Consider the following 12,953-nt stretch of genomic DNA (forward strand, 5'->3'; position numbering starts at 1 on the left):
TAAGGGATATAAGCTCTTCTGCCCATATCTCCACAAGGGGTATCTGCTTTGCCTGTTTAGTAAGCAGGAAACGACCCAGTTAATATCTTTCTAGGTCTTTCTCATGGTCTCCTCTATGGCCATTTTTCCTCAAAGTGCTCACTACCCAATAGGGGAGTTTGTAAGCTGTATCCCCAACAGGCTAGAATTTCAGGAAAGGCAGGAAGCTTGCTAGCAATGGCTAGCTTAAATGTAAACTAGCTGACTTTTCTTTGTTCTGACTCACTCAGCTTACTTTTTAATTTTCCTTTTTCTGGGGGTGCTTTCCCTTGCCAAGAGTGGGGTCTTCAGTCCCCATTCTCCTAGCAATTCCCATCTTAGGGCTTTTCTCTACCACACGAAGTTTGGTTCTGTGTTTCCATCTGGCCAATGGAACTGGGTAATAGCTGGAGGGGGAGCCCCTGTTTAAAAGCAGATGTGTCCCTGAGGCAGTAACCTTTTGATTTTAGGAGCACCTGGGTGACTTATGATGTGAGATACGGCATCAGGATTTGTGTTGAGGAGTTATAAGTTCTATTTTTGCTTATTTTTGTTGTTTTGCAGTGTGATCTTAAGCAAATTATCCATCCTTTCATGGTGCTGTCTTGATGAATGGGGAGCAAGGCAGATGGCCACAGCTTCCCTCCTTCAGCACCCGGTAAGAAGACAGCGTGTCCAAGGGCCCTCGGGGTCCCCAGGCATCCTCGGTGTTTGTCGCTGGATCTCACTAAGTTGCGTGAATTCCGGCAGTCTCCCGACTCACTAACACCTCACTGCTGCTCTCTTGCCGAGTTACTTCTAGGTTGTAGCGTGTGTTGTGCTCACCTTAGCAGGACGTGTTTCGTCTTAGAGTTGTCCACTCGGATCTCTTCCTCCTCTGTGTGGTTGTTCTTTTTAGTGTGCTGGTTGGACTTGGGTAAGCATTGTTCACGCGTTTCCTTATTTGGTCCCCAGGCAGAAAGGCCAAGGACACTATCGGGGCTGCTCGGGAGAGCCTGGCGAGGATGATAGGAGCCCCTGCTCGAGACGTGCTCTTCACTTCCGGGGGCACTGAGGTAATGCCGCACAGAAGTGGGTCCCTCTGGGTGTAAGAGTAAGTGATGCATGGTGTTGCTATATTGCAAGTGAGCTTGAGATGTTTAGCTAATATTAATAAGTAAAGTCTAAGTGGCTGGTAGGATATTTATAATATAATATATAAAGTAACTGGTTTTATACTGGTATTTCAATAAAGAGGGTTTCCCCTTCATTTTTGCCCTCAATCATTTCCTTGAATCCCTGCTAATTTGTTCGCCCTATTAAGAGTTTAAGGGCTTGACCCATTCCAAATGTACTCACTTTTAAATTGATAGAAGATGCTCAAAGACAGTGTGGTGGGCGCCAGGGCTTCTGTTCAGTCAGTAACACTCCCAATCTCATCTCCTTCCTGGGAGCGAGGGCCCAAGGCCATTCCCTGGGGATTGGACTATCCACGTGGAAAACCCAAAGGCATCTACAGCTAGGGCGGTGCCTGTGGCTCAGTGAGTAGGGCACTGGCCCCATATACCAAAGGTGGCAGGTTTGAACCCAATCTTGGCCAACCTTTAACAAAAAATAGTCCGGCGTTGTGGCGGGCGCCTGTAGTCCCAGCTACTCAGGAGGCTGAGGCAAGAGAATCGCCTAAGCCCAAGAGCTGGAGGTTGCTGTGAGCTGAGATGTCACGGCACTCTACTGAGGGCAACAAAGTGAGACTCTGTCTCTAAAAAAAAAAAAAGAATGTACAGCTAAAGGACTAGCACTTATAAGAAAATTTAATAAAGTTTTTAGATATAAAAACCAATTGTATTTTTATATTCCAGCAGCAAGCATTTACCAGAACATCAAATAAAAAAGTTAAATACTTAGTATATAAATCTAGTAAAAAAGAATTTGTAACCACCACTCCCCTACCCCCCATCCCCTGCACCCCGCCACCGAGTATACACACTGGGAAAGTTAAAAATACTACCGAGAGCCTTCAGAGACGTTCTAAATAAATAGGGCAATACCTCATGTTCACAGATTGGAAGGCTCATGTCACTTTTTCCCAGATTGGTAGAATCATTGTAGTTGCAATCAAAATTTGGGCACTCTTAGTCGAATCTCACAAACTAGCGTGTGTGGAAAGAGAAAAGACTGAGAAGAGTCGAGACTCCCGAAGGTTGAGAGCCCAGGGAGAGAACTACTCTACCTGAAGCCCGGCCTTTTATAAAGGTCTGGTGAGTGAGGCAGGGTGGCTTCAGGGCAAGGACAGAGTCCTGGGTGGGTAGACACTCTTGTGACCAGGGGGCCCATGCGTCTTGCTGTGCACCCACTGACCTGGCACAGCTGTGCTGATGCCCCCAACTCCCCCGTGTCTTCCGGGAGGTGGCGGATCATGAGGCCGCCCTGCCTTACTGACAGTGGGAAGAAAAGCAGGCTCTTTAGTAACGGTGCTGGGACAGTCGTGCCATCCCAAAGGTAAAAGTCATTTGACTTCTGCTCAAAATATACAAAAAATACAACTTTAGTTGGAATCAAGACCAAATTGTGAAGAGAAAAATTTATAAAACTTTTAGGTGATCAGTTAATATCTTTATGATGTCAAAGAGTGAATAGATTTCTTAAATAAGATACAGAAAGTGTTAAGCATAAAGGAAAATATTGATGAAATCTATCACAACGAAACAAAACCAACATCAGTTCGTCAAAGAACACTCTGAAGAGAATAGAAAGACAAGTGAGACAGTGGGAGGAGGGGTCTGCAACAGTAACTGACACAGACTAGCGTCCAGCAGACAGCCCAGCAGAAAGACGGGCTCTCCACTCGAAGACACACTTCACAAAGGAGAAGCCAAATGGTTTGTACATAAGCAGAATCAGAGTGACACAAAACAATAGTGAACACTGCCAGGCGTTGACCTGGGGTGTGTTGGCAGCAGTATAAATGGCAAAACCCTTTCGGAATATGGGTTGGCATTGTCTAGTGAACTCCTGCCAGCCAGCAGTTCCACACACAGGTATGTGCCCTGGAAACTAAGGCAGTGCTCCTGGGGGCAGGTACAAGAGATGAGGCCGTGCTCAGGGCCGGGGATGGGAGATGAGATGGTACATGGGCAGACAGGCACAGGAAGTGAAGTGGTGTGCCAGGGGACAGGTATAGGAGATGAGGTGGTGCACCGGGGGACGGGACGGGAGATGAGGTGGTTCATTGGTGGACAGGCACAGGAAGTGAAGTGGTGAGCCAGGGGACAGGCACAGGAAGTGAAGTGGTGAGCCAGGGGACAGGCACAGGAAGTGAAGTGGTGAGCCAGGGGACAGGCACAGGAAGTGAAGTGGTGAGCCGGGGGACAGGCACAGGAAGTGAAGTGGTGTGCCGGGGGACAGCACAGGAAGTGAAGTGGTGTGCCGGGGGACAGGCACAGGAAGTGAAGTGGTGTGCCGGGGGACAGGCACAGGAAGTGAAGTGGTGTGCCGGGGGACAGGCACAGGAAGTGAAGTGGTGTGCCGGGGGACAGGCACAGGAAGTGAAGTGGTGAGCCGGGGGACAGGCACAGGAAGTGAAGTGGTGTGCCGGGGGACAGGCACAGGAAGTGAAGTGGTGTGCCGGGGGACAGGCACAGGAAGTGAAGTGGTGAGCCGGGGGACAGGCACAGGAAGTGAAGTGGTGTGCCGGGGGACAGGCACAGGAAGTGAAGTGGTGTGCCGGGGGACAGGCACAGGAAGTGAAGTGGTGTGCCGGGGGACAGGCACAGGAAGTGAAGTGGTGTGCCGGGGGACAGGCACAGGAAGTGAAGTGGTGAGCCGGGGGACAGGCACAGGAAGTGAAGTGGTGTGCCGGGGGACAGGCACAGGAAGTGAAGTGGTGAGCCGGGGGACAGGCACAGGAAGTGAAGTGGTGAGCCGGGGGACAGGCACAGGAAGTGAAGTGGTGAGCCGGGGGACAGGCACAGGAAGTGAAGTGGTGAGCCGGGGGACAGGCACAGGAAGTGAAGTGGTGTGCCGGGGGACAGGCACAGGAAGTGAAGTGGTGTGCCGGGGGACAGGCACAGGAAGTGAAGTGGTGAGCCGGGGGACAGGCACAGGAAGTGAAGTGGTGTGCCGGGGGACAGGCACAGGAAGTGAAGTGGTGAGCCGGGGGACAGGCACAGGAAGTGAAGTGGTGTGCCGGGGGACAGGCACAGGAAGTGAAGTGGTGAGCCGGGGGACAGGCACAGGAAGTGAAGTGGTGTGCCGGGGGACAGGCACAGGAAGTGAAGTGGTGTGCCGGGGGACAGGCACAGGAAGTGAAGTGGTGTGCCGGGGGACAGGCACAGGAAGTGAAGTGGTGTGCCGGGGGACAGGCACAGGAAGTGAAGTGGTGTGCCGGGGGACAGGCACAGGAAGTGAAGTGGTGTGCCGGGGGACAGGCACAGGAAGTGAAGTGGTGAGCCGGGGGACAGGCACAGGAAGTGAAGTGGTGTGCCGGGGGACAGGCACAGGAAGTGAAGTGGTGTGCCGGGGGACAGGCACAGGAAGTGAAGTGGTGTGCCGGGGGACAGGCACAGGAAGTGAAGTGGTGTGCCGGGGGACAGGCACAGGAAGTGAAGTGGTGAGCCGGGGGACAGGCACAGGAAGTGAAGTGGTGAGCCGGGGGACAGGCACAGGAAGTGAAGTGGTGAGCCGGGGGACAGGCACAGGAAGTGAAGTGGTGAGCCGGGGGACAGGCACAGGAAGTGAAGTGGTGTGCCGGGGGACAGGCACAGGAAGTGAAGTGGTGTGCCGGGGGACAGGCACAGGAAGTGAAGTGGTGTGCCGGGGGACAGGCACAGGAAGTGAAGTGGTGTGCCGGGGGACAGGCACAGGAAGTGAAGTGGTGAGCCGGGGGACAGGCACAGGAAGTGAAGTGGTGTGCCGGGGGACAGGCACAGGAAGTGAAGTGGTGTGCCGGGGGACAGGCACAGGAAGTGAAGTGGTGAGCCGGGGGACAGGCACAGGAAGTGAAGTGGTGTGCCGGGGGACAGGCACAGGAAGTGAAGTGGTGTGCCGGGGGACAGGCACAGGAAGTGAAGTGGTGTGCCGGGGGACAGGCACAGGAAGTGAAGTGGTGTGCCGGGGGACAGGCACAGGAAGTGAAGTGGTGAGCCGGGGGACAGGCACAGGAAGTGAAGTGGTGTGCCGGGGGACAGGCACAGGAAGTGAAGTGGTGAGCCGGGGGACAGGCACAGGAAGTGAAGTGGTGAGCCGGGGGACAGGCACAGGAAGTGAAGTGGTGAGCCGGGGGACAGGCACAGGAAGTGAAGTGGTGAGCCGGGGGACAGGCACAGGAAGTGAAGTGGTGTGCCGGGGGACAGGCACAGGAAGTGAAGTGGTGTGCCGGGGGACAGGCACAGGAAGTGAAGTGGTGTGCCGGGGGACAGGCACAGGAAGTGAAGTGGTGTGCCGGGGGACAGGCACAGGAAGTGAAGTGGTGTGCCGGGGGACAGGCACAGGAAGTGAAGTGGTGTGCCGGGGGACAGGCACAGGAAGTGAAGTGGTGAGCCGGGGGACAGGCACAGGAAGTGAAGTGGTGTGCCGGGGGACAGGCACAGGAAGTGAAGTGGTGTGCCGGGGGACAGGCACAGGAAGTGAAGTGGTGTGCCGGGGGACAGGCACAGGAAGTGAAGTGGTGTGCCGGGGGACAGGCACAGGAAGTGAAGTGGTGAGCCGGGGGACAGGCACAGGAAGTGAAGTGGTGTGCCGGGGGACAGGCACAGGAAGTGAAGTGGTGTGCCGGGGGACAGGCACAGGAAGTGAAGTGGTGTGCCGGGGGACAGGCACAGGAAGTGAAGTGGTGAGCCAGGGGACAGGGGACAGGCACAGGAAGTGAAGTGGTGAGCCGGGGGACAGGCACAGGAAGTGAAGTGGTGAGCCGGGGGACAGGCACAGGAAGTGAAGTGGTGAGCCGGGGGACAGGCACAGGAAGTGAAGTGGTGTGCCGGGGGACAGGCACAGGAAGTGAAGTGGTGTGCCGGGGGACAGGCACAGGAAGTGAAGTGGTGTGCCGGGGGACAGGCACAGGAAGTGAAGTGGTGTGCCGGGGGACAGGCACAGGAAGTGAAGTGGTGAGCCAGGGGACAGGGGACAGGCACAGGAAGTGAAGTGGTGAGCCGGGGGACAGGCACAGGAAGTGAAGTGGTGAGCCGGGGGACAGGCACAGGAAGTGAAGTGGTGAGCCGGGGGACAGGCACAGGAAGTGAAGTGGTGTGCCGGGGGACAGGCACAGGAAGTGAAGTGGTGAGCCGGGGGACAGGCACAGGAAGTGAAGTGGTGAGCCGGGGGACAGGCACAGGAAGTGAAGTGGTGAGCCGGGGGACAGGCACAGGAAGTGAAGTGGTGTGCGGGGGGACAGGCACAGGAAGTGAAGTGGTGTGCCGGGGGACAGGCACAGGAAGTGAAGTGGTGTGCCGGGGGACAGGCACAGGAAGTGAAGTGGTGTGCCAGGGGGACAGGCACAGGAAGTGAGGTGGTGTGCCGGGGGACAGGCACAGGAAGTGAAGTGGTGTGCCGGGGGACAGGCACAGGAAGTGAAGTGGTGAGCCGGGGGACAGGCACAGGAAGTGAAGTGGTGAGCCGGGGGACAGGCACAGGAAGTGAAGTGGTGAGCCGGGGGACAGGCACAGGAAGTGAAGTGGTGTGCCGGGGGACAGGCACAGGAAGTGAGGTGGTGAGCCGGGGGACAGGCACAGGAAGTGAAGTGGTGAGCCAGGGGACAGGGGACAGGCACAGGAAGTGAAGTGGTGTGCCGGGGGACAGGCACAGGAAGTGAAGTGGTGTGCCGGGGGACAGGCACAGGAAGTGAAGTGGTGTGCCAGGGGACAGGCACAGGAAGTGAAGTGGTGTGCCGGGGGACAGGCACAGGAAGTGAAGTGGTGTGCCGGGGGACAGGCACAGGAAGTGAAGTGGTGTGCCGGGGGACAGGCACAGGAAGTGAAGTGGTGTGCCGGGGGACAGGCACAGGAAGTGAAGTGGTGAGCCGGGGGACAGGCACAGGAAGTGAAGTGGTGAGCCGGGGGACAGGCACAGGAAGTGAAGTGGTGAGCCGGGGGACAGGCACAGGAAGTGAAGTGGTGTGCCGGGGGACAGGCACAGGAAGTGAGGTGGTGAGCCGGGGGACAGGCACAGGAAGTGAAGTGGTGAGCCAGGGGACAGGGGACAGGCACAGGAAGTGAAGTGGTGTGCCGGGGGACAGGCACAGGAAGTGAAGTGGTGTGCCGGGGGACAGGCACAGGAAGTGAAGTGGTGTGCCAGGGGACAGGCACAGGAAGTGAAGTGGTGTGCCGGGGGACAGGCACAGGAAGTGAAGTGGTGTGCCGGGGGACAGGCACAGGAAGTGAAGTGGTGTGCCGGGGGACAGGGGACAGCACAGGAAGTGAAGTGGTGTGCCGGGGGACAGGGGACAGCACAGGAAGTGAAGTGGTGTGCGGGGGGACAGCACAGGAAGTGAAGTGGTGCACTGGGGAACCAGTGCTGGAAAGTTCACAGCAGCATTGTTCACAACAGCCAATGATGGGGAGCAGCCCAGGTGTCCTTCAGAATCAGAATGGATGGCTATTAATGCTGTGTGGCCACAGCTGTGTGTACAACACAGATGACGCTGTGTCAGAAGGACAAATTTTGCCCAGCAGAGCACAGCAGAGCTACCTGGCGGTTAAGCATGTGGCCATGGCATGGGCGCTCAACTTTGACCCCAGGACCAGACTCCCTGTGACTCTCCAGGAAGAGCCCCCCCTGGCCCAGCTTCCCAATGGGGCCCTCCTTTTCTCAGTCTGGGGCCAGGGAGGGCATAGGTGCATTTTAGATGTGACTGTTGTGACAGATAGCCACTGTGTTCCCAGTGCCCTTGGGGCAGTGCGGCCATTGCCAGGTTTCTTGAGAATGACGGGGTTCTGGCAATCAATGTGGACTTACAGCCTGCTCTTGGCAGCCCCCGTGATGGCTGAGGAGGTGGAGCCAGGACATCACCATTGTCTGAGTCATCTGTTACACCTCTCTGGCTTCTTGGGTTCCTCCAGTGACCAAAGGACCCCTCTACTGGGGTTAAAGGGCCACCACGGCCACATGGGGCGGAGGAGGCGTCTTCCTGGACCTGGAATCACTCTGCTGGTTGTCCGTGTTCTCACAAGGTGATGACCTGGGACCTTTACAGGAACACGGCCTTTTTACAGAAGCACGTATCTGTGTTGCCCAGCCCTGAGTCTCCTCCCCTTATCTAATTTGATGTATCTCAGACCTGGGTAGCATACTCAGTTCACTGCCTTAGTTCTCCCCAGGTGCACCTGTTAAGCTGTCTGTGGCATTTTGTGTCTTCTGAGTACAGTCTGGCTGGACGTGAGTGGCTCAGAGCATGTCATGTCAGCATCTAGCCAGATTTTCAGACACTCACATAGGTTGGATCTTTACTTCACTGAGAATTCAGTTCAGTTCCATTCAGATGAAGGTAAAAAGAAGCCAGTGTTGTTTAGGGATGCTCACATAGGAAGCGTAGTGTAAAGAGATGGCGGAGAGTGATGAGTACGCAGATCAGGATAGGAGTTGGCTGTGGGGACCTGCAGTGCCGGTGCTCTGGACAGGTTCTTTGAGTGCTCAGAGACTCACTGCTATGCTTTTTCATTAAGCTGCACATTTATATTTTACACACTTTTCTGCTATTATTAACAACAAAGTTTTTTTTTTCTTTTTTTAAATTTGCCACTCGCAGTGCTGCAGTCATTCACTTCTCCCTACTGGAGACCAATGTTATTAATTTCGTGTCCTCTGGAGATGGCCTGCTGCACAGTAGGGCATGTGTTTACCTCTATGTGTTCTTTTCTTCTTCCCTTTTTATCTTTTCAAGTTTTTTTTTGAGATAGAGTCTCACTCTGTCACCCTTGGTAGAGTGCTGTGGTGTCACAGCTCACAGCAACCTCAAACTCTTGGGCTCAAGCAATTCTCTTGCCTCAGCCTCCCAAGTACTGGGACTACAGGCGCCCGCCACGACGCCCGGCTATTTTAGAGATGAGGTCTCACTCTGGCTCAGGTTGATCTCCAACCTGTGAGCTCAGGCAATCCACCCACCTTGGCCTCCCAAGTGCTGGGATTACAGACATGTACCACCGCGCCCGGCCCCCTTTTCAAGTATTTTTTTCACATACACCTATAAGCAAATGTGTATGTATCTCCCCTTTTAAAATAAAGTGTGCTATGCTATACACAATGTTGGCCACCTCTTCGTATTTTACAAGTATATTTGAAATCTTTCAATATCAGCACATAGAGCATTTTCCTGGTGTTTTCTACAACTGGTTGGACATTGTGTAATCTAACATTCAAAGGCCTCCTGGGGCTCTGCTGTTACACAGCACTGCGCTTCAGAGCCCTTACACAGTGTGTTGCCGCAGCATGGATGCTGGTTTAGGAGAAAGGCAAGAGATAAATTGCTGGGTCACAGGGCATACTGCACAAGTTCCCCTAGAGGCCCCTTCTCGAGGTAGCCAGCAGTGGTTACCTGAGCAAAACATTCTTTTTTGACAGATTTATAAAATTTGGAAATTCATAATACTGCTTAACACAGACATAATTGACCTGAAATGAATCCCAAGTTTTTGAAAGTTTGAAACTCCCAAGTCTTTTAAAAGGTACAACTCAGGAAGTTTAATCTCTTTGAAGCTTTAAAAAAAAGAAATGTTAGCCAGGAGAGAAAACAATGAGTGAGAGAGATTATTACTCAGATTCTTCCTTTAGGACAAGTTCTGTAAATGCTTTCTCTGCTGTATCTTCACAGTCAAATAATTTAGTAATCCATTCTGTGGTGAAACATTTCCATGAAAACCAGACCTCAAAGAGGGATGCAGTTGAGTGTCACAGCCATGTGGAGGGGGCCAAGCCCCACTTCATTACTTCCACAGTGGAACACGACTCCATCCGCCTGCCTTTGGAGCAGCTGGTGAAAGAGCAAGTGGCCGGTGAGTGATGACAGGGACCAGCCTGGACCCACCTGCCACCTCCAGTGGGAAGAAGGAAGGTGGCCTTGGGTTCAGCTTTGCACTCCCCTGACTCACTGGTCCCGCCTAGAGGGAGCCAGACCCCATGGCACCTGCCAGTGATTTCCACCAGCTGGGGGGGCTCCTGGCTGCTCTTCTGCCTCCCGAGGCTGCACGTGCTGCCAGCTAGCAATGCCACCACACTTTTCCTTTGGCACGACATTGCTGATAAATGTGTAGAACTAGTCATTTATGGGCGGCGCCTGTGGCTCAGTCGGTAAGGCACCGGCCCCATATACCGAGGGTGGCGGGTTCAAACCCGGCCCCGGCCAAACTGCAACCAAAAAATAGCCGGGCGTTGTGGCGGGCGCCTGTAGTCCCAGCTACTCGGGAGGCTGAGGCAAGAGCATCGCTTAAGCCCAGGAGTTGGAGGTTGCTGTGAGCCGTGTGAGGCCACGGCACTCTACCCCGAGGGCCATAAAGTGAGACTCTGTCTCTACAAAAAAAAAAAAAAAAAAAAGAACTAGTCATTTATGTTTGGAATGATATTTGAAATTCTTGTATGTAATAACCTTTAAATAGGATATCTACAAATTGACAAATATACTTTTCTTTTGGTTGCAGCCGTCATTGTTGTTTGGTGGGGCCTGGTGTTGTTTGGTGGGCCTGGTCTGGATTCGAACCCACCAGCTCAGGTGTATGTGGCTGGCACCTTAGCCGCTTGAGCCACGGGCACCGAGCCAACAAATATACTTTTTATTTCTTGCTTTTAATAGTTAAATCTTGGCTCTGTTAATAAAAAAAAAAATATTAATGAGGTTTATACTTTGGAAAACGGAGAACTTTATTTCTCATCAAGGGGTAGCAGCCTGCTGCAGCCAGAAACCAGGGACCTGAGCTTGGAAGGAGAGACCAAAGGCTGCAGGATTTCATATGGAGCCAGGGAGTCAATGATACATATTTAGTAATTCTGAGGTTTGTGTGGGGAAATCACACACGTGTAATCGTGCTTTTTCTTTTTCTATCCCAGCATGACCGAGAACACAGTTTTAAGGTGTTTCTAGAGTCCCCTTGGTCAAGAGGGATCATTCAGAACCCTGGGATTTTTGGTTCACAGCTCCCACTTATCTGAGGAAAAGGATCGGAGTAAACTTAGGTGTGAAACAAGAATTAAAGCGCTCCTGCCACACCCCATCTCAGCGCAGAGGGGGCCAGGCCAGCAAGGTGGCTGAGCCCTCTCTCACTTTTCCTGACTAGGAATTCTCAAGTTAGGAGTGAGTTCACAGGGTTAGACACTTAACTAGTGAAAACATTAAGAGTCACCTCCCAAGGGAGCCAATAAGTAACACTCTGGGGTTTCTTAACCACCACAGCTTTCTAGTCTAATCTGCCTGGGACCCGGAAGGGAATAGAGGGAAGTGTTTTGTCTTGAAGATTAAGGGAGGCAGGGAGCTGCTTGGTTTCCAGTGGTTCTCAACCTTCCTAATGCCACGGCCCTTTAATACAGTTCCTATGGGTTGGGACCCGCAGGTTGAGAACCACTGGTTTCGACTATGAAGCCTTTTTATTGATTTTCCTGTGAGACTCTTGGAATTTTTTTTCCCCTTTATGGTCCTATCTCAGTGCTTGCTAATAAGTAAAAATATGAAGGATTTAGATGCCAAGATTAATTTTTTTATCACTTAAAAAAAAGTCAGATCTACCTTTCTTAAATTATGGTTGCTTTTAACCCCTGGTGTCTTTTTTTCCCTGCATCTAATACAGGGTAAGGTAACTTAGCATTATTAGTTAGTGTTATATTTAACCTTTTGTTTAAAATGATACAAATTTTAAAAAAGTAAAGATATGCATGTGATGTAAATAGTTAAAACATTATTCAAAAGTACAAAGTAAAAGTCAGGCCTGTTCCTGGGCTGCGTGTGATCCCCTGGAGGGGCAACCAGTGTTTAGGGTTTGCTTGGAGTTTCCTTTGTGGGCATTGTCATTTTAATTACTTCCAGCTTAATGCTAAATCACTTAAAAACTCAATCTCTAGTTTCTTGGTTTATGATAAATCATTTAAAAATCCAATTCCCAGGCTCGGCGCCTGTGGCTCAAGCCACTAAGGCACCAGCCACATACACCTGAGCTGGCGGGTTCGAATCCAGCCTGGGCCTGCCAAACAACAATGACAGCTGCAACCAAAAAATAGCCGGGCATTGTGGCGGATGCCTGTGGTCCCAGCTACTTGGGAGGCGGAGACAGGAGACTTGCTTGAGCCCAGCAGTTTGAGGTTGCTGTGAGCTATGATGCTACAGCACTCTACCCAGGGCGACAGCTTGAGGCTCTGTCTCAAAAAAAAAAAAATCCAATTCCCCTCCTTTCTTGGTTTACAAACACAAGCATCTGTTGCCTGAGGTGTAAACACAAAGTGTGGTTTATAGAACCAGCTTCAACGGCATATGGTCCACCTTTTTAAAGTGGGCAGTTCAGCAGTTTTTAGTGTGTTCCCAGAGTGTGTAACTGTCAATTATAGAACATTTTTGTCACCCCAAAAAACAAACCTTGTACCAATCAACCGTAAAATTTCATTTCCCCAACACTACACGGCCACTAATCTGCTTTCATCCGTGGAGCCCGCTGGGCCTTCCTGTGAGTGGGAACACACAGGCGTGGTCTTCTGTGATGGTGATCGGCTTCTTCCATTTTATACAGTGTTCCAAGGCTCCCCCAGGGTACAGCATGGTATTTAACTCCTTTTTGTGAATGAATAAGATCATACATACAGTGAGTGGGCAAGGACCCCATATACCGAGGGTGGCGGGTTCAAACCCGGCCTCAGCCAAACTGCAACAAAAAAATAGCCGGGCGTTGTGGCGGGCGCCTGTAGTCCCAGCTACTTGGGAGGCTGAGGCAAGAGAATCGCCTAAGCCCAAGAGCTGGAGGTTGCTATGATCCGTGACGCCACAGCACTCTACC

General features: G+C 52.4%; 1 protein-coding gene across 6 annotated transcripts in view; it reads left to right on the plus strand.

The window, feature by feature from the left end:
- The window catches only part of SCLY (selenocysteine lyase), a 45,643-nt gene that overhangs the window by 7,936 nt on the left and 24,754 nt on the right, over nucleotides 1-12,953 (plus strand). For 4 of the 6 annotated variants that reach the window (XM_053597150.1, XM_053597151.1, XM_053597155.1 and 1 more), the window contains 2 exons: nucleotides 973-1,073; nucleotides 9,797-9,977. The exons of 1 other annotated variant lie outside the window; for it this stretch is intronic. In XM_053597150.1, the coding sequence (XP_053453125.1) occupies nucleotides 973-1,073; nucleotides 9,797-9,977 (282 nt within the window). Of the gene's footprint in view, nucleotides 1-582; nucleotides 677-972; nucleotides 1,074-9,796; nucleotides 9,978-12,953 lie in introns of all 6 variants that reach the window. One more of the 6 variants, XM_053597153.1, reaches the window with a different exon arrangement.

Source organism: Nycticebus coucang, chromosome 7 (assembly GCF_027406575.1).
Source record: "Nycticebus coucang isolate mNycCou1 chromosome 7, mNycCou1.pri, whole genome shotgun sequence".
Classification (NCBI taxonomy): Eukaryota; Metazoa; Chordata; class Mammalia; order Primates; family Lorisidae; genus Nycticebus; species Nycticebus coucang.